We start from the raw sequence: 21,026 nt of genomic DNA, 5'->3' as shown, positions 1-21,026 counted from the left end.
ATATTCTCTGAAGGGGTTATGTGTCTTCTGGGGACAGAATGGAGAAGCCGAAAGCTTTTAAAGATGAGAATGTTTCTGTTGTTTGTAATGCCCAAGTCGTAGTATTTATCATGTTGGGATGGGGAATAAGTATCAATTTTCATTTTTGTCCAAAGCTGATAAAGTTTGTTACCCTCCCACATGCTTCACATTTACTTCCTCCTCTTTGATTCCCTAGGACTCTCTTGGCCTCCACCCATGTAAACCATAATATCTATATCACGGAGGTGAAGACAGGCAAGTGTGTTCACTCTCTGATTGGACACCGCCGCACTCCATGGTGTGTCACTTTTCATCCCACCATCTCAGGCCTTATTGCTTCTGGCTGCCTAGATGGGGAGGTTAGGATTTGGGATTTACACGTAAGTGTTTCCTTTTCTTTGGTATTCTAAATGCAGAGACTTGTTTACCCTTGGGTTCTTAACTCTGGAGGAGAGACTAGCCAGGTTCTTAGGACTATATCTGAGTACTTACTCAGTAATCATTGCCTACTTACTGATAGGGAGTCTAGCCGACAGCCCTCCGTTCTAAGATGACACCCTATTTAACTGTCTGCCCATTGTGACATAGTACAGGACACTCTAAGACGTCTTCAGGATGGATTTCTCTTGTTTTAGATCAAGGATTGTACTGTATTCTGATGATGATCATCAAAGCAACGTGCTCCTTGTCCTGGTGACTGGCTTATGGGTTGTTGTGCACCATGTCATGCACCAAGCTTGAGTTTTCACAGGCTACAGAAACAGGAGCTGTGCGGGTGCTCATTGCTTATGGATTGTAAATGACAAAACTGAGCTGACAGTAATGTTTTTCTGATAAAGTTGTGACACTGCCAGATCACTGGTTTTGTACGTCGTTTTCAGAGGACATACTTAAAGTAGGCCCTACAAGTAGTCGTTTTATGTTAAATGGACCCTTTTTTTTTTTTTTGAACTTGACATCTCAGTCTGCTGGCAGCTTGTAACCTAAGAATGTCTGGGATTTGTTCATTCATAGGGTGGCAGTGAAAGCTGGTTCACAGATAGCAACAATGCCATTGCCTCCCTGGCTTTCCACCCTACGGCTCAGCTCCTGCTGATTGCTACTGCCAATGAGATCCACTTCTGGGATTGGAGTCGACGGGAGCCCTTTGCTGTGGTGAAGACAGCTAGTGAGATGGAACGGGTCCGGTGAGTGCTCTGCCCACCAGCAATGTCTGGCGTAGGATTAACATGGCAGAGAGCATTCACCCGTGCTTTCACCTCAGGAGACAGATTATTATCTCCGTATTATCCCTGCTCAGGGCAGGGTGTTATCCCTATGGCTCTTCCTGCTTTTTAAGCATCTGGCTAATCAGCTAGGAAGCAGTTCATATTGTTCATTTCAGCTGTTCCATATTGGCCTCATCTTCTGGTCTCTGTAGACTATGGCTGTTAGAATCTTTTTTAGGTTCAAAGCTATCTGGTTTGGTATAAAGCTTTTTTTTTTTTTTTTTTTTTTAATCCTGAAAGGTATTCAGGTGGTGGGTAGCTTGGTGGCTAAGTTGCTCATCCCTGGTTTTCTGGAAATGGAAAGTGGAGGTGTAGATATGTATCCAATCTGCTAGTAGATATTTACATATTTAGCTTTCAAAATCAGCGCGCACATAGTCCCTGAATTATAGTTGATGCATTGTTTTCCTTTGGTCCTCTTGGTATCGCAGTTGGATATTAGCTAATTTTCTAGCCTCAGCTATGTCACTTGATGCTGAGACTGTTCCTTGTCACCAGCACTCATGCTTCTTGCCAGTGTAGCTGCTGTGTGAGGGGAGATCTGAACCTGTGGCAGAGTATGGGAGCATTCTCTGCTTTACTATTATGATGGGCTCTTAGACATGAGCAGCTGTGTGCTTAACGTAGCTAGCTGCTTCCTGGGATGGAAGCCCGGGTGTTTTTTGAAATTATTTTTGCGATACGTATTACCTTATTCTGGCAAGTGTGAGGACGTAAGGAGAAGTATTGAGCTTTATTACTTTAATCTGTTTGAAAGTTTTGGAAATCTGTAGCATTAAGTGGATACCTCGGTGATCCCACAATTGTCAGTAATGATTTCCAGACGTTTTCTCACAGGTTTCCTCTTCTTGGTTAACATAATTTCTCTCTCTGTGTCTCTGTCCCTTTCTTCTGTGCTTTCAGTCTGGTGAGATTTGATCCTCTTGGACACTACTTACTCACAGCAATTGTTAACCCCTCTAATCAGCAGGTAAGTTAGTCAGCAGTTTCAACTCTGTCTAAACTGTGGGTTATTTTCTCAACTAGTGCTCTAATTCTGATTATATTGGACTTCAGTTTTCAATGTCCAGGTGTTGCTTTCCAGTCAAGATTCAAAACTAGCTTCAGACTGTACTCAAAGTTATAGCCATATTGTGACAGGGGAGTCCATTCTGAAACCCCTGAGTGATCGTCCCAGTAGAAGTAACCAGGCCGTGTTGGATAACTTGTCATTCATGTGCCTCTGGCTGGTTGACATTTTGCTTCCCCTTACTGCCTCCATGTCATGGAAATGCCTTTTGTAACAGAGTTGGTTTGCCAGCTGTACTCGTTCAGAAGTGTTGCTAATTGGAAGTGAATAATTTAATACCATATGATGATTCTGAATCTGGAACCAGTTAGTTCTCAGTACTTCAAGGATGGAGTTGTTGCCTCTCTAGAAAGGTTTTCCTTGGATGATTATCAGTAGTTTTTCTTGATTTACCGGCAAGTTCTACCTAACTACCTGGCTCTGCCCCCGCCCCACCTTGGTCCACGTTGCAGGGTGATGACGAACCAGAGATCCCCATAGACGGAACAGAATTATCGCATTACCGTCAGCGTGCCCTCCTGCAGTCACAGCCAGTGCGCCGGACGCCTCTCCTCCACAATTTCCTGCACATGCTGTCCTCCCGCTCCTCTGGCATCCAGGTGGGAGAGCAAAGCACAGTGCAAGATTCTGCCACCCCCTCACCCCCACCGCCTCCCCCTCAGCCCTCCACGGAGCGTCCCAGGACTTCCGCTTACATCCGGCTCCGACAGCGGGTCAGTTACCCCACAGCCGAGTGCTGCCAGCACCTTGGGATCCTGTGCCTTTGCAGCCGCTGCTCTGGCACTCGAGTTCCTTCCCTCTTGCCACACCAGGACAGTGTACCCCCTGCTCCTGCCAGGGCTACTACCCCTTCCTTTTCTTTTGTACAGACCGAGCCCTTCCATCCCCCGGAGCAGGCCTCATCAGCGCAGCAGGACCAGGGCCTCCTGAACCGGCCGTCTGCCTTCAGTACAGTCCAGAGCAGCACTGCCGGCAACACGCTCCGCAACCTCAGTCTGGGTCCCACCCGTCGCTCTTTGGGAGGCCCTCTGTCTAGCCACCCTTCTAGGTATCACCGAGAAATCGCTCCCGGGCTGACAGGATCTGAGTGGACCCGGACAGTGCTCAGTCTGAACTCCCGCTCTGAGGCGGAATCCATGCCCCCGCCCAGGACCAGTGCCTCTTCGGTGAGTTTGCTGTCTGTGCTGAGACAGCAGGAAGGTGGCTCTCAAGCATCTGTGTACACTTCAGCCACAGAAGGGAGGGGTTTTCCAGCTTCAGGGTTGGCAGCTGAGTCAGATGGAGGGAATGGCTCCAGCCAAAACAACTCGGGCAGCATTCGCCATGAGCTTCAATGTGACCTGAGACGCTTCTTTTTGGAGTATGACCGGCTTCAGGAGCTGGACCAGAGCCTGAGTGGGGAAGCGCCCCAGGCCCAACAGGCCCAGGAAATGCTCAACAATAACATTGAATCTGAGAGGCCAGGCCCCTCCCACCAGCCCACCCCACACAGCAGCGAGAACAACTCCAACCTGTCCCGCGGCCACCTGAATCGCTGCCGCGCTTGCCACAATCTCCTGACCTTCAACAATGATACCCTGCGCTGGGAAAGAAGTGCACCTAACTACTCCTCTGGTGAAGCCAGCTCCTCCTGGCAGGTCCCCAGTACCTTTGAGGGCATGCCCTCGAGTGGCAGCCAGTTGCCACCTCTCGAGCGGACTGAGGGCCAAACGCCGAGCTCCAGCAGGCTGGAGTTGAGCAGCTCTGCTAGCCCACAGGAGGAGAGGACTGTGGGGGTGGCCTTCAACCAGGAGACAGGCCACTGGGAACGAATTTACACCCAGTCCAGCAGATCTGGAACTGTGTCGCAGGAGGCCTTACATCAGGATATGGCTGAGGAAAGCTCCGAGGAAGATTCACTCAGGAGGTGAGCAGATGCTTTCCTGTCTTCTCCTGTATCCCTTACTTTCCTCCTGATATCTCTTCCTTCAGTCCTGTGGGTGTTGTGGCTGGATCTGGAGTGTCTGGGATCCATGCATCATGCATCTGGTTCTGATTTCCCTAGCTTCCATTGCATCTTCTTGGAAAATCTTGCTGTGGTGGCGGAAAGAGGATAAGGCCTGGCAGTATGAGTCAGGTGACTCGGCTTGCTCCTTTTCTGGCTAAGCTCATGTGACGTTAGCCTTGGAGGAGAGTTGTAGATGAGGTTAGAGAGGCATGAGGAGGTAAAACCGTTGACTTCCTCTGCTCTGCTTTTTTGGCCTTCTCCAAGGATTGTATGTGCAGGACTGGTTATTGTGAAACAACAAAATGTCCCAGAGAGACTAGGAAAAAGTAGTAAAAGAGAACCCTGCTTAGGACAGATTAGTGTATTGGGTCTTTGATTGTGTTGCTTTGGACAAATTCTGAAACCATATCTTTTGGAACACTGCAACTTGACAAAAGGAAAAGAAAATAGTACGTATATATGTCAAGAAAAAGTTTTTTTGTTTTTTAGCGATATATATTTTTTGGACAGCAAGTTAGTTGCTTAGTTAAGATTCTTTGAGTAGATCTTCCAGATGGACATTCACCTCGAGGTGGAGAAGAAGAAATTCATAGAAGGAAGGCCTCTCCATACTTGGATTGGCATCCCAGGCAACTCTTTCATGGAAGAAACAGAGTGGGTGTAGTTGATCGCCCACCACATGTTCCGTGTATGGCTGTGTGCGCATCTATCTTGATTTATTAGGGACTTCTTTCTGTAATTCTGTAAAGGTCAAATCTAGCATAATCACCAACTCCCAGAATATGCTTGTTGGATCCAAACAGCATATTGCTGTGCATTATATCCTCTGTTGAAGCATCTGAAGTTTCTCTGACATAAGCTTCTAGCAAGGGTGGGAATATGGATTGTGCACATAATGTACTTGTTATTTTGGGAGAATGCTTTAGAGAGTTACCCAGTTAATAAGTATTTGTTGAATTATATATTTTTTCTAGCACTGTGCTAGGCACTGTCAGGAGTACAAAAGCAGTATAATACCTGGTCTTTGCCCACTGGCAGTATACAGTGTTGTTGTAGAGGCAAGACTTATTTACATGTAATTACATAAAAAATGTAAATGAGCCGAATGCTTCATTGTATGGTACTGAGATTAAATGTAGTCTAATTTCAGAGAAAGGGAAGGATCATCAAAGAAGGCTTTACAAGAATAAGTCTTGAAAGATGGGTAGGATTTGGAAAGGGAAAGACCTTTTTATTTTGAGGATATAGCACATGCTAAGGGAGGAAAGGGCATGATGAATTCAGGATAAGAAGAAGTTACTTAAGGGCAGTTAGTAACGTGAACACAGGGAGACTTGGTCAGATATGAAAGATAGATGAGGTAGCTGAGATTGTTACTCTGCCCGTTTGATTGAGGCCAGTTCTGGATTAACATCTAAATTGCCAGCTTTGGAATACTTTGCCTTGCATAATGACCCATATCAGGAGCCTGAGACTCTGTTCTTCCTTTTTGTCAAGAGAGGTGAGACAGTAGCAAGCATAGTGCCTGACATATAGTAGGCATTCAAAAAGTTTATTAAAGGTAGCCATAAAGGACTGTCTACAGTTATTGCTCTAAAAGCCTACCAGTGCCTGTTTCACTAGCATCAGTGGGTTTGTGGTCAGCCTCTGTCCGTTCTGTTCTAGCAGGACCTCTTCATGTGTTGCTGTTCTGAGAAATACCTGAGTTGTTTATTTTTTTTTATTTTTTATTTTTGCGGTACGCGGGCCTCTCACTGTTGTGGCCTCTCCTGTTGCGGAGCACAGGCTCCGGACGCGTAGGCTCAGCGGCCATGGCTCACGGGTCCAGCAGCTCCACGGCATGTGGGATCTTCCCGGACCGGGGCACGAACCCGTATCCCCTGCATCGGCAGGCGGACTCTCAACCACTGCGCCACCAGGGAAGCCCTACCTGAGTTGTTTAAAACAAACTCTGTTGTTTGATAATAATTAGAGATACCAATTACTGAGAGCCTACTACTCTGTTCTAGCTTTGCATTAATTGTTTCTAATTTTCACAGTGACTCTGTGCAAGGCAGGTATGAAATTTCCCATCTTCCAGTTGAGGAAAGAGTGGCTCAGAGAAGTCAAGTTTCTTGTTAAAGGTCACACAGTAGGTTGCTGAGTGGGGATTTGAACTCCAGTGTGCATGACTAAAGATTTTTTTAGGCTGCCCTCCATGGTGTGTGTGTGTTTTTTTTAAATTAATTAATTAATTAATTAATTTATGGCTGCGTTGGGTCTTTGTTGCTGCATGTGGGCTTTCTCTAGTTGAGGCAAGCAGGGGCTACTCTTCGTTGCGGTGCGCGGGCTTCTCATTATGGTGGCTTCTCTTGTTGCAGAGCACGGACTCTAGGTGCGTGGGCTTCAGTAATTGTGGCATGCGGGCTCAATAGTTGTGGTGCACGGGCTTAGTTGCTCTGTGGCATGTGGGATCTTCCTGGACAGGGCTTGAACCTGTGTCCCCTGCATTGGCAGGTGGATTCTTTTTTTTTTGCAGTACACGGGCCTCTCACTGTTGTGGCCTCTCCCGTTGCGGAGCACCGGACGCGCAGGCTCAGCGGCCATGGCTCATGGGCCCAGCTGCTCCGCGGCATGTGGGATCTTCCCGGACCAGGGCACAAACCCGTGTCCCCTGCATTGGCAGGCGGACTCTCAACCACTGGGCCACCAGGGAAGCCCCTGGCAGGTGGATTCTTAACCACTGCGCCACCAGGGAAGTCCCCATGGTGTATTTCTTAAAGTGATAATCTCATTTTTAGGTGAACCATTTTTATGTTTTTCTTTTCTTTTAACTTTTTGTTATGGAAATCTTCAAACATAAAAATGAAAAGAAAAGTAGTATAAATGAACTCCCATATACCTATCACCTGGCTTCAGAAATTTTCAACACTCGTCTGTATCCTTTACCCACTCCCAGCCACCCAGACATCATATAATTTTGTCTGAAAATACTCCAGTATGTTTCTCTAGAGCAATTCTGTCTAATAAAATGTTCTGTATCTGTGCCATATAGTATAGTAGCTACCAGCCGCATGTGGCTATTGAGCATTTGAAATGTGGCTAGTATGATCTGAGAAACTACATTTAAATTTTAACTAATTTAAATGTAGATAGCCACGTGTGACTAATATATTAATAGTCACTTCTTAATAAAGTGGGCCATTTAAAACCCAGCAACTGTTAAGGATGTATCAGAATTTTTTTTAGGCGAAAAGTAGTATGTGTTTGTGGTTTAAATAAAAAAGTTCAAGCATTTAGAAATGTTATGTTGTAGAAAATGAAGTCCCTTGTCATCTTGCTGTAAACAATTTTATATATATATATACACACACACACACGCACACACGCTTTTTAAATTTTAAAATATACAAATGCACAGTTCTCATTGTAAAATAGTATATTAATCCAGTGGTTACATTATTTATGGAGTTGCTTTTCAAATGAGCTTGAATGAGGTGTACCACGAGGGTTTACAGCCTATCAAAAATGAGGTATCTTGTAAAACATTCTAAGTGCACACCCATTAAAGAAGGGCCACCACTTCCTCATAAACTGAGGGGCTGCATTCTGGTATAAATCACTAATATATACTTGTGTTAATCGGCATCTTCTACCACCTTCTGAAGGTCCAGTGTTCTCTGGCTGATGAGCGGCCTTGCTTGGATTTCCCCAGCAGATGTCACTGTTGGGCTAGGCTGGCAGGGAAGAGGTGTCCTTACTGTGTGTGTGCGCGTCTACTTGAAGGGAGGGCGTTTATTCTTCATGTAGTAGGAATTGGACTAAGGAGGCATGTTTTGATCCTTGGTGTTGCTGATATAATCTATAGTGTTTTCAGATAGTGAGAATATGAAGCAAAAGTGTGTATTTCAGTGTAGCTCTATGTTGCTGAACAGTGATGCACGGTTTATCTCCTTTTGCCTCTGGGCAGTGGAAGGTGACTGTCTCTATATAGTCTGACTCCAGGTTACAGTTTATAACTTGGATGGCAGACCCTTTGCTTCACCATGAGAAGCTTCTTTTGGGGTCTGATAGCCCAGGACTTAGCAGGAGAAGATGAGGGTGTTGGGGCTTCTTGCAACAGGGTCCCTGTGGCCTTGAAAGGCTGGTATTAGGGAAAAAAAGAAAATTATTTAAATGTCGTCTTGAAACTGGAGAAAACCTAGAGTTTATTTAGTCCAGTGTCTGTCTGTCTGTCTGTCTCTGTCTCTTTCTAATTGATGAGAAAACTTAGATGCAGAGAGGGGAAGTGACCCCAGGGAAGCCCGGAAGTGACTTTAAAGAGGTGCTTGTAGCAAAGATGGGAGTCAAACTTCTGGGTCCTAAAGAGGGTGCTCTTTCGTCCTCTTCATTTGAAATTAGTGCTTTCACACATCAGTTTTCTCTGTCAAAACTTCTAGGGGCTTCCCTGGTGGCGCCGTGGTTGAGAGTCCGCCTGCTGATGCAGGGGACACGGGTTCGTGCTCTGGTCCGGGAAGATCTGACATGCCGCGGAGCAGCTGGGCCTGTGAACCATGGCCACTGAGCCTGCGCGTCCGGAGCCTGTGCTCCGCAATGGGAGAGGCCACAACAGTGAGAGGCCCGCATACCACAAAAAAAAGAAAAAAAAAAAAGAGTAAGGGAAGCGTGGGGGAAGATAAACCCAGGCCTTAAAGGAGCGTGGCTCTTGTTATAACCCTGGGAATTGGGCTGGTGAAATAATTACTCTGATTGATCGATTCATTCATTCATAAGGTTGACAAATATTTACTAAGTACCTACTGTGTACCATATACTATTTAAGTACCAGCAAGAAGTCTCTTATTCTAATGAGAGAAAGAAAATAAACACATAAATAAAATATCTAGTATGCCAGATGATGTTAAATTCTATGAAGAAAAATATTTGAAAATGTAGGTGTTTCTGGGGTGGAAGTTTGTAGTGTTAAATAGGGTCATCAGAGGAAGTCTGGTAAGGTGACATTGGAGCAGACACCTCTTCCTTCCTTCAAGCAAGTAAGGGAGTAAACTCTGTATACATTGGGGGCAAGGGCATTCTAGGCAGAGAAGGGCAAATGCAAAATCCCTGAAACGCTTGGCTGGAGCACAGTGAAGGATGGAGTGATAGAAGATGAAGTTAGAGAGGTAATGGGGACCAGATTATGCAGGCCTTCTAAGATATTTAAGGGATTTTACATCTTACTCTGAGTGATTTGGGAAGCCTTGGGAAGTGGAGTAGCATGATCTTATATTTTAAAAGGATCATGTGGCTGCTGATTGACAATAGACTGAAGAGGCTCTGCTAAATAGGGTAAATTAAAGTTAGGCCAGCATCACACACCTTTAGATTAATTTGTGTCTTGATTCTGTGGTGAAAACCAGAAGGCGGGAGTCAATGATTGTGTCAGAATTAGAAGGGCCTTAAATGTTTGGATGAAGAGTTGCCAAATAAAGAAATAAAGCCTCTTGGCAGGCGTATTATCTGCAACAAAGCCACCCCCATCCCCCAAGCATGACAGCATGTTATTGAAACTGTGAGGAAGGGAGAGCGTGAAAAATTTGTAGTCACCAAGGTATCATAAATGGAATTTTGAGATGCCTGTTTTGTCTGCTTACAAAACAAATACAAAGTCATTTGTAAAAATTCAAACATAGAAATGTGTGATTTATCTATCTATAGTGAATGTCCTCTGCAGTGCTAACCACTGTTTAGCAATTTGTGTGTTAACTTAAGAATTTTTTCTCTGCAAATGAAAGCACTTTTTTTTATTTATAAAAATGGGATCATACTAAATCTACTCTTCCACCGTTTACATATTTCACTTAATATGTCATGGACATTTTTCCATGTTGATGTGTATAGATCTGCTACATTCTTTTTAACAATGGCATTGTATTCCACAGTTGGATGCACCATAATTAAACAAGTTCTCTGTTGACAGAATCTGTATTGTTTCTGGTTTTTGCATGCAGAAACAATGCTGTAGCATCTTTGTGTACTTGTGCAGGTGTCTCTAGAGGAGGATGAATTTTCAGAACTACAATTGCTGGGGCTGAAGAGTGTGAACATTGTTAATGGTAAAAATTAATTGTATTCATTATTACTAATTTAAAACGTATAAAATGATATTTTCTATTTTAGTGAGCATAATTTTATAGGTATTCATAATTTCATAGATTAGGACTCCTAATCCTGTGTTTTTTCCCCTCCCATAAGGTCTTACGTTTCTTAGTTGTAAATCCTACCACCGGGTTTTTCAGGAATCTGATCCTCAAGGTTGAGAAGGACTTCTAACATATGCCACCTGGAGGTGTTCATGTACTTTTCTTCTCCAGTAGCCTTGTATGAGGGAGACTTGGTTCCATCTTTGACACTCACTTACTGACTTTGGGCCACCTAGTCTTCCTGGCCTTGTTAAATGATTGAGAGAGTCCAGATATTTCTTGCCCCATCATAAGGCAGTAACATTTAGATATTTAAGTTATTTGTTTTCGGGGATAGTTAGAAAACCCACTTCTCTCTTTGGCAATATGAGGGTGAGGGTAGAGTAGAAGAGAGGGTACCTGGTAATCTTTTTCCCCTTCTCTGCTCATCTGCCCAGCTAAGTCACTCTGTATTTGAGCCTCTGAATTCTGAGTGTGATCCCTGGTTGTATCCTCTGTTTCAGTGACTAGGACTTTTTCTGTGAAGGGCAAGTTTGTAAACATTTTAGGCTTTGTGTAGACCATATGGTCTCTGTTGCAAATACTGAACTTTGCCATTGTAGCACGAAAGTAGCCATAGACAATAGGTAAGTGAATAAGTATGGCTGTGTGCCAATAAACTTTACTTACGGACACAAATGTGATTTTTATATAATTTTCACGTGTCGTGAAATATTCTTCTTTTGATGTTTTTCAGCTATTTAAAAATATAAAAACCATTCTTAGCACATGGGCTATACAAAAACAGGCAGTAGGCCAGATTTGGCCTACAGACCATGGTTTGCCAATCCCTGCTTTATGTGAATATGACTTGGAATGGAAGAGAGTTGGGTGCTATAGTAATAAAAGGCATTATGATAAGGAGGGCCCTGGAAGAGGTAGGGAGGGGACCCCTGCACTTGTCTCTCTCTGTACTTTGGACTAGATGTCCTGAGTATTGGCTCTTGTAAGATTCTTTGACGGTTAAGAGCAGGCTTAAGTGCATGAAGAGTTTCTTGTTTCCTCTGCTTTCTGCCCTGAAGCAAGGTTTTCTAACCTTGCTATATATCTGTCTTGGGAATTGTTTGCAAGTGAGGAGGCTTGCCCTGGTGTTAGGGAGGGTGTGAGCCTCCAGGTCCTCCAGGCTGTATGCTTGATAGGCAGCCCTTCCCCCACTGCAGGTCAAATTAACACCTGTTGGGCAGATCTAAATTATCCTCCATCATCCCTCTGTCTGGGGCTGAATGGTGTAGAGCAGGCTGTGTGCTTTGTATACACACTGAGAACTTGAAAATATGTAATCGCTTCTGTCAGCTCAGAGTGTTGGAGTGCCACAGGGACTTCAGTGGGATCTATGTGTACTGCAAATATATTTGGAGCAATTTCCCATGTACTCATTTTCCCCCCTTCAGATCCCCTTCTCTACTGTAATCTGTTCAGAGTAGTGCTCTAAAGGATGTGTTGGAGGTTTTGCTAAGACATTAACACCGGGTGTACGGGGTTCTGTTTGCATAATATATTTTGCTTTTTGTAATCGGTCCCAGCCCATTAGAGCTGTGCAGGTAGCTTCTCCTCCTCCTCTAGGATTTCTTATACATTTATGGGGAGGAGGAGAATCCAGTACATCATCTGCTCCTTCTTGGAAGCACTCCTGACAATGTGTTCACATGAGCAAATTTGGCTTTAGCAGGTGGGCCTGTTATATTAGCCCAGAGATTGCAAAATAACCTTCAGGTGCATTTGTTTGGCCCTCACGATGTCACTAAAAATTTCAGTTTTTTCTACATAAATCCAGATTTCTGGATTCTCTTGAAAAAAAAATTAGATCTGGCTTACATTCCCACATAATAACAATCAGCAGGAGTTGAATAGTTGTTGCCCCTTTAGTCAAGGTGTGGACCTTCTTTGTGCCTTAGTCTGCACTGGGCTGACTTCATCCATTTACGTTTCCTGCTTAATTCCAATTTTGTGTTGGTTACCACTGCTTTCATTAGCTCAAGAAGGTCTTCTTAAGTTCCCTACCCCTTGTCTCCACCAGGGGGAGGCACTGGACATGGCAGTACTCTCTCCTCTACCCCACCCATCCTGCCTAATTCACACATAAAGGGCTCCCCTGCTGGCAGTAGGCTGACATGCTCACAGCCCCCTCACCTGAAAAGCTGCCTGACTTTTTAATAGCAACATTTAATAAACTCCTCCTTTGTTTCCAAAGAGGGAAGGTGGGGGTGCCAAGATTATTTGCTGGCTGGGGCACCATTTAGTGAGCAGACCTCTGTCATGTCAGGTTATGCAGTATGAAAGTAACCTTCCTTTCATGATGAACTATGTGAAATCTTGGACAAGAATGTCTGCACCTCTCCCTGTGAGCAGAGTGCCTTGGACAGAGGGATGGGTTTGCATGAGAAGGCCGATTGATTTGGATGTCACCTGCCAGAAAATTAAAATCAAGTTAGAGCAAGAGTAGAAACTTGTAATAATAAAGGAATCAAAGGCTGAAAGTATGACCTTGTCATAGAAGGAGAATTGCAGCTTGTTAACATTGTGCTCTTTTCCTTTGCTGCATCAGAGAGTATGAGTTTGAATCTTTTTGCCTCTTTTCCTTTTTCCTCCCCTACACAGGTTCATATACGTTTCTCAATTTTCCTCTATCTCCCTGCTGTCTCCTTGGATCACTTCACCTCAGCGAGGTGGCTTTTATCTTTTGCTTTCTTTGTTCTGGTGGCAAATGTAACCTATTTTGGGGGTCTTTTTTCTTACTGTGATTAAAAAAACATAAATTTACCCTCTTAAATTTTAAATGTACAGTGTTGTTAAGTCTATGCACATAGTTGTATAGCAGATCTCTAGAACTTTTTCTCCCTGCAAGAGTGAAATGCTCATTGAACAATTCTCATTTCCCCGTCCCGCCATCCCCTGGCAACCATGATTCAGTTTTCTTTTTCTGTGAATTTGATTGCTTTAGATCCTCATATAAGTGGAATCATGCAGTATTTGTCTTTTGGTGATTGGCTTATTTCACTTAGCGTAATGTCCTCAAGGTTCATCCATGTTGTAGCATATGACAGGATTTTCTCCTTTTTAAATGCTGAATAATATTCAGTTGTGTGTATGTACCACATTTTTTTAATCCATTCATCTGTGGATGGACCTTTAAGTTGCTTCCACATCCTGGCTACGTGAATAATTCTGTAATGAACATGGGTGTTCAAATATCTCTTTAAGATTCTGTTTTCAATTTCCTTGGATATATACTAAGAAGTAGTATGGCTGGGTCATACAGTAGTTATATTTTTAATTTTTTTGAGGAACTTTTATGCTGCTTGTCATAGCAGCTGCACCACTTTACAGTTCTACCAACAGTGCACAAGGGTTCCAATTTCTCCACATCCTTGCCAACATTGTTATTTTCTGTTTGGGTTTTTTTTTGTTTTTGGAGATTGGCATCTTAGCATGCATGAGATAATATGTCATTGTGGTTTATTTGCATTTCCCTGATGATAAGTGATGTTGAGCATCTTTTCATATGTTTGTTGGCCATTTGCATATATTCTTTGGATAACTGTCTATTCAAGTCCTTTGCCCATGTTTTAATTGGGTTTTTGGTTGTTGTTATTATTAAATTGTAGGAGTTCTTTATATATTCTGGCTATTAACCCCTTATCTGATAAATAGCTTACAAACATTTTGTCCTATTCTGTAGATTGCCTTTTTATTCTGTTGTTTCCTTTGCTTAAGTTTTAAAAGTTTGATGCAGTCCCAGTTGTCTATTTTTGCTTTTGTTACCCGTGGGATTTTTTTGTGTGTAGTATCTAAGAAATCATTACCTATTCCAATGTTATAAAACTTTTCCCCCATATTTTCTTCTGTGAGTTTTATAGTTTCAGGTTATATGTTTAGATTTTTAATCCATTTTGAGTTAATTTTTATCTGTGGCATAAGATAATGGACAATCTTCATTATTTTGCATGTGAATAGCCAGTTTTCCCAGTACTATTTGTTGGGAAGACTGTCCTGCCCTCATTGTGTAGTCTTGGCACCCTTGTCAAATATCATTTGCCCATACACACAAGGGTTTATATCTGGGCTCGCTATTCTGTTCCATTGGTCTATTGTTTGTCCTTATGCCAGTACCATACTGTTTTAATTGCTATAGCTTTGTAATATGTTTTGAAACCAGGGCAGGTTAGGCCTCCAGCTTGGTTCCTCTTTCACAAGATTGTTTGGCTATCCAGAACTCTTTTTGAGATTCTGTATGAATTTTGGGATATTTTTTTCCTCTTTCTGCAAAAAAAAAAAAAAAAAAAAAGGAAATAAAGGAAAAAAATACCATTGGGATTTTGATGGGGATTACATTGAATCTGTAGATTGCTTTGGGTATTATGGACATTTTAACAATGTTAAGTCTTCCAGTCCATGAACATGGGATGTCTTTCTTTTTATTTGTGTCGTTAATTTTTTTCAGCAGTGTTTTATAGTTTTCAGTGTACAAACCTTCCACCTCTTTGGTTAAATTTATTCCTAAGTATTTTATTCTTTTTGACACTGTTGTAAGTAGGATTGTTTTCTTAATTTTCTTTTTAGCAGATGTAACCCTTTTAAAACTAAGACAAGAAAGAACTCTTCTTTTTTTTTTTTTTTTTTAAACTTTAGTGTTTTCCCAGAAGTCTAGCACTCTTTCTTTTCTGCATGCTTTTCTGATTCCTTTTTATGCTTGTCTCTTTTGAGTTCTCAAAATTGAGGCAGAAGCTGGGCTGGTCATTTTCTGTTAGCTCCTTGAAGGCAAAGGACCATTGCTGTAATGGTCATCCTAACAGAGTTACTGAATTTTTTTTAAAAAATTTAAATTTAATTTAATTTTAAAAATTTATTTATTTTATTTATTTTTGGCTGTGTTGGGTCTTTGTTGCTGCGCGCGGGCTTTCTCTAGTTGTGGCGAGTGGGAGCTACTCTTTGTTGCGGTGCGTGGACTTCTCATTGCAGTGGCTTCTCTTGCTGCCGAGCACGGGCTCTAGGCACGCGGGCTTCAGTAGTTGTGGCACGTGGGCTCAGTAGTTGTGGCTCACAGGCTCTAGAGCTCAGGCTCAGTAGTTGTGGCACACGGGCTTAGTTGCTCTGCGGCATGGGGGATCTTCCCGGACCAGGGCTTGAACCCATGACCCCTGCATTGGCAGGTGGATTCTTAACCACTGCACCACCAGGGAAGCCCCCAATTTTTTTTTTTAATTGAAGTATAGTTCATTTACAAAGAGTTGATGAATTTATAGTCCCTCCTAGAGCAACTAAATTTGGCAGCTGTGTTAGATGGTACTATTTTGGACGGGGTAAGTTATATGTGAGAGAGAGAGAGAGACAGAAGGAGAGAGAGAGGTGTAGCTACATCAGAATGTGTTTGTCGTGCGATCTTTGGCCAGTGGTTCTCAAAGTGTGGTCTTCAGACCAGGAACATCAGCATCTCCTGCTGATGTGAGAAAGGCGAGTTTCTGGGCTCATTCCAGACCTACTGAATCAGAAACTTGGGGTGGGAGGTGTGCAGTCTGCGTTTTTAACAAGCTCTCCAGATGATTTTGATATGCACTAAGTTAGAGAATACTGTTTTAGACCACCCAGGAACTCTTAACATCGCAACCACCACCTCCTCCCTAAATCTCTGAAGTGTACTAAAATTCCTTTGCATCATCCATCACCTTTATTTTTCCTTTTGCTCCTGTCCCATGTGTGATGCAGTGTTACTTTAACTCTCATAGTCTCCTTAGGTTCCCCCTCTTTTCTTGTAATGTATTCTAATAGAAGGATTTGGATTTGAGCAACTTCGGATTCAAATTCTGGCCCTATTGTGTGACCCTGGGCAGATTAAATATCCTCTCTGAACTTCAGTTATAAAATCGTTGTTATGCAGGTTAAATGAGTTAAGCATCAGTTGCTTTTACATGTTTAGATGCTCAAGAAATGCCAGCTCTTTTCTCTCTTTCTCCATTATTACTCTGCTCAAAAATCAAACAAACAGAAAAAACCCAAAAAGCAAACAAAAACTCCTTTTGCCATGACACATTCCCTACAGGTCGTTTTCTTTTGTATCTGTTAGTACCATGTTTTTTTTTTTTTTGGACTTAAGTCTTCATGATCTATGAAATCTCACCATGTAAAATTGGGGTAAACCAAGTACATAAAAAAGTGAGGTGCTGTATAAAGGAAAGGGTAAGGAACAGCTATTGTGATAGGGCTAGTGCCAGTTACTCCCATTAGTCACTTGCAGCAGACGCAATGAGATTCTATTTTAGAAAGTGTAGTGATACAGAAAGTAGTTTGGCCCATAGCAAGGGAATGGGATATTATCTTCATTTTTCCTGCACTCTATTATAATGATCTGTGCAAAAGAAACTATTTGCCTCTTGATAAGAGAGGGAGTACAAATAGCCTTAGTTTCCCCAATTCTAGGGTCACCTTCAATATTGAGAGGGAGCCGTCCAGGGCAGAAGTGTGTTTCAAAAAGGAGAGCCTGATTGAGACAAGTAGAAAAGAGTAGAAAGTCTTTCTAAATTGACATTCACCCTTTTGACCAGTACCAAGACCTCATGCTTTGGACAGTGAGCAAGTTTGCACTGAGTTTTATTGTTTAAGGTCCCTTTCCAAATGTGTTGTTTGGTGTTTTGTTTTGGTAGCCGAGTTTCCCTTGTAAACTAACTTTTAATGCTGCTGTTGTAACTAGCTTGAAAGTTCTAGAAGATCAGGAACTAATTCATTCATCTACTGATGCATAACCAACCAAAAAACAAAATTAGTGACTTAAAATAACAATTTTATTATCTTTCATTGTTCTTTGGGTAGACTGGGCTCAGTTGAGGAATTCTGCCGGTCTTGCTTGGGGTCTCTCTGGAGTCATCTGGAGGCTTATTTGGAGCATCTAGGCCTATTAAGGGCTCCTCTCTCCATGTGGCCTCTCCAGTAGAGTAACCAGACTTTTTATGTAGTGGCTTAGCACTTCCAAAAGTGACAGTTCCAAGACGGAGGAACTGGAAGCTGTCAGTTCTCAAAAAGGCTTAATCCCAGAACTTACCAGTTTTTTTGTTTTTTTTTTTTTTAATTTTCACCATGTTTTCTTGATTAAAGCAGTTAACAGGCTGGTCTAGATTCAGTGTGGGAGGAGACCACACAAGGGCAAGAATACCAAGAAGTATGATTCTTTGGAGTCCATCTTCAGATACTAGCTACTGCGGGGACCATATCTATTTTATGTACTAATATATACCCAATAATAGGCACTCAATAATTATATGTGGTTTGAATCAGTGGTTGGATGGGCCAATAGCCAGATTGGTGGATGGTTGACTAACTGCTCTTGTTGGTCTATTTGGGTGAGGCTTATGTGATTCTGAGGGCTGAGATACCCATGTCTCTGCCTTTATAGTACCAGTCCTTCTTCAACACATGTCTTTCTAGGAAACCACCTTTGTAGGCATAGTGACTTGGGTGGCTAGGTGTTCCCTGCAGGTACTTTGGGAACTGTAATCGAGGGAAGAAAAAAATAATCATTTTTTATTAGACTGTACTGGCTACTATAGTTATGTTCTTAGTTAATCGTAACAACCTTGTGAAATAGGCATTTCCCATTAAATTTGGACGCTGAGGTTAATGAACTTGCGCAAGGTCACACAGCTAATAAGTGACACAAGATGATGAGTTAAACTGCAATTTGTTTCTGAAGCTAAAGCACGGACTTACCTCATATATTAGTTATTCAGTTTCCCTTCGTTAATCTCAGACTGTTAGGATGTGTCAGAGGATTTCTCAAAAGCAGCACTATTAAGTTTCAGGCTGGATAATTCTTTATTGAGGTGGAGGAGGGGGGAGCTGTCCTATGCATCATAGGATGTTTAGCAGCATCCCTGGCCTTTACCCACTAGATGCCAGTGTACTCCCCCCACCCAGTTGCAACTACCAAAATGTATCCAGACATAGGTTTCCTGGGGGGAACCCCCTCCCATTGAAAACCATTGATAAGTTATTTCATGATTTTCTGTCCCCTGACCTTGCTGTTTTTTGATATTACATTTCACAAGGAACTGGCAGTGGCTTCAAACTGTCTTATTTTTATAATAGTTATAATCGTACTGCCTGGTTCTGATGCTCTTGAGTCATGCCTTTCTCTCATTGCCTCTCTTCTCTTTTGCCTTGTCTTTTTGCTTTTGTCTGATTCTGCTAAATAAAATGCAGCTGGATAAAGTGTAAGGCCTTTCTACCCAGGTATCGATTCAGCAGGCATTCAGATCTCTGAGATTATAACCATTAGTGCTAGAGAAAAGAAAGCAATTTAGATCTTCTAATTATAGTGGAGTAGGGGGGGGATGCATAATGTTTAGCAAGCTGGAAATTAAATGGCTTCCAGGCTTCACAGAGTTAATCTTCATGGTAGTACTGATTGACATGCATGTGCAATTCTTTTGGGAAACGGGGGAGGAGAGTGGAAATTGCAGGTTTTCTCCTAATTGTACTTTAGGTGTCATTTATGACAATTTCGTGTTGTCTAGACAGAGGGAAATGGTAGAGAAATTATTCCAGTGAAGTCAAATGCTGAGTCCAAAGGGAATCAAGAAGGTTCCTGAGGTCGGGATCAGGGTGGAAGGGCAAGTAGTATACCCCCAGAGGTGAATCAGTGAAAATCAAATGTCACTAAGAGAAGCAGTTCAGAGTGAGCCCAGGATATAAGAAAAGTGATTGTACTCTGAGCTTTGGGTTAGTGCAAGGGCTGACAGTGGATTGTTTGGGGGCCCAGCTGGGAGTCTCTGCCCTCCTTTCTATTTCTATAGACTCCAGAAACCTAATTGCTTGAACAGACAGCCAGGAAGGCTGCCTCTTTGCCTCTGGTTAATAAATGCCCCAGCCCACTGTGCATTCCTTTTTCCTCATTCTCTTGTTAGGCTTCATTTTACTAACTTCTCTTTGCTTTTCTGATGTTGGCCCTAAGGTTTTATTTCATATTATAGAGTATGCTGTTTGCAGTATACCAGGGTCGGTAGAACGAATGGCCCTCGTTGAGGGTTTTTAAAATTTCAGGTCAGGAATGTGAATGTGAAGAATCATCTGAGAAGAAATGTGCAAGGTTTGCTGTTATTGAAACAGTAAATGATTATATCATATATCCTTTGTAGTATTAGTAGGTCTAGAGATAGACTTTTTTGGAATTGTCTATTATTCTGAATAAAACTAGCTGAGGGGGACTTCTCTGGTGGTCCAGTGGTAAAGAATCTGCCTTACAATGCAGAGGACGCGGGTTTGATCCCTGGTCAGGGAGCTAAGATAAGTCTGGGGCAAATAAGTCTGGGTGCTGCAACTACTGGGCTCGCACACCTCAACTAGAGAACCTGCGTGCGGCAAACTACAGAGCCCACGTGCTCTGGAACCCCTGCACCACAACTACAGAGCCCATGAGCCCTGGAGCCTGCACACCACAACTAGAGAAGAGAGAACCCACATGGCACTAGAGAGAAGCCACGCGCCGTAAGTAGAGCCCTTGCGTCGCAACGAAAGATCCCGCATGCCTCAATGAAGATCCTGCATGCCACAGCTAAGAACCAATGCAGCCAAAAATAAATAAGATAAATTTTTAAAAAATTAGCTGAGAATTCAAGATTATTGAATTCTGTAAATCTCTTCTTGATTTGGGGGGAAACCGGTCAATTAGGATTCACTGCCTCTTTAAAAAAAATTTTTTTTATTTTTAACATCTTTAATGGAGTATAATTGCTTTCCATTGTTGTGTTAGTTGCTGCTGTATAACAAAGTGAATCAGCTGTACATATACATATATCCCCATATCCCCTCCCTCGTGCGTCTCCCTCCCACCCTCCCTATCCCACCCCTCTAGGTGGTCACAAAGCACCGAGCTGATCTCCCTGTGCTGTGTGGCTGCTTCCCACTAGCTATCTATTTTACATTTGGTAGGGTATATATGTCAGTGTCACTCTCTCACTTTGTCCTGGTTTACCCTTCCCCCTCCCCATGTCCTCAAGTCCATTCTCTACATCTGTGTCTTTATTCTTGTTCTGCCCCTAGGTTCTTCAGAACCATTTTTTTTTTTTAGATTCCATATATATGTGTTAGCATACAGTATTTGTTTCTCTCTTTCTGACTTACTTCACCCTGTATGACAGACTCTAGTAACTGCCTCTTGATTAAAGTTCAAACTTGCATGTCATGGCTGCTGCTTGTTGGTATGTGTGCATGTGAATATCAGAACTAGCTCTGGAACTTGTTATTGGTATGATCCTACTCATCCTCTGGTGAAAAGCTTCTGATCTAAATTCCTAGTTTAAAAATGTCTGTGGTCTGTGGGCAGACCTCCCAAGTCTCCCAGAGAGAAAGAATTGGAGACAGAGTAAACATGTCCATGTAGATCACCTTGGACCTTTGAGTTCAGATGCTGACAAAAGTGAGTGTTTATTATAAATGGACGTTTCATAACTATAATGTGATATGTTGAGGATATACAGGAGCTAGGCATAGCG

The 21,026-nt window shown here is 42.6% G+C and overlaps 1 protein-coding gene across 6 annotated transcripts in view; it reads left to right on the top strand.

Annotated features, from left to right (window-relative positions):
• AMBRA1 (autophagy and beclin 1 regulator 1) overlaps positions 1 to 21,026 on the top strand; it is a 175,362-nt gene that overhangs the window by 30,842 nt on the left and 123,494 nt on the right. For 4 of the 6 annotated variants that reach the window (XM_060018790.1, XM_060018789.1, XM_060018791.1 and 1 more), the window contains 4 exons: positions 218 to 401; positions 1,036 to 1,208; positions 2,193 to 2,259; positions 2,811 to 4,264. In XM_060018790.1, coding sequence (XP_059874773.1) covers positions 218 to 401; positions 1,036 to 1,208; positions 2,193 to 2,259; positions 2,811 to 4,264 — 1,878 coding nt within the window. The remainder of the gene's footprint in view (positions 1 to 217; positions 402 to 1,035; positions 1,209 to 2,192; positions 2,260 to 2,810; positions 4,265 to 21,026) is intronic. The other 2 variants (XM_060018793.1, XM_060018792.1) reach the window with 1 other exon arrangement.

Source organism: Delphinus delphis, chromosome 8 (genome assembly GCF_949987515.2).
Source record: "Delphinus delphis chromosome 8, mDelDel1.2, whole genome shotgun sequence".
NCBI lineage: Eukaryota > Metazoa > Chordata > Mammalia > Artiodactyla > Delphinidae > Delphinus > Delphinus delphis.
This window is presented reverse-complemented; position numbering and strand designations above follow the sequence as displayed.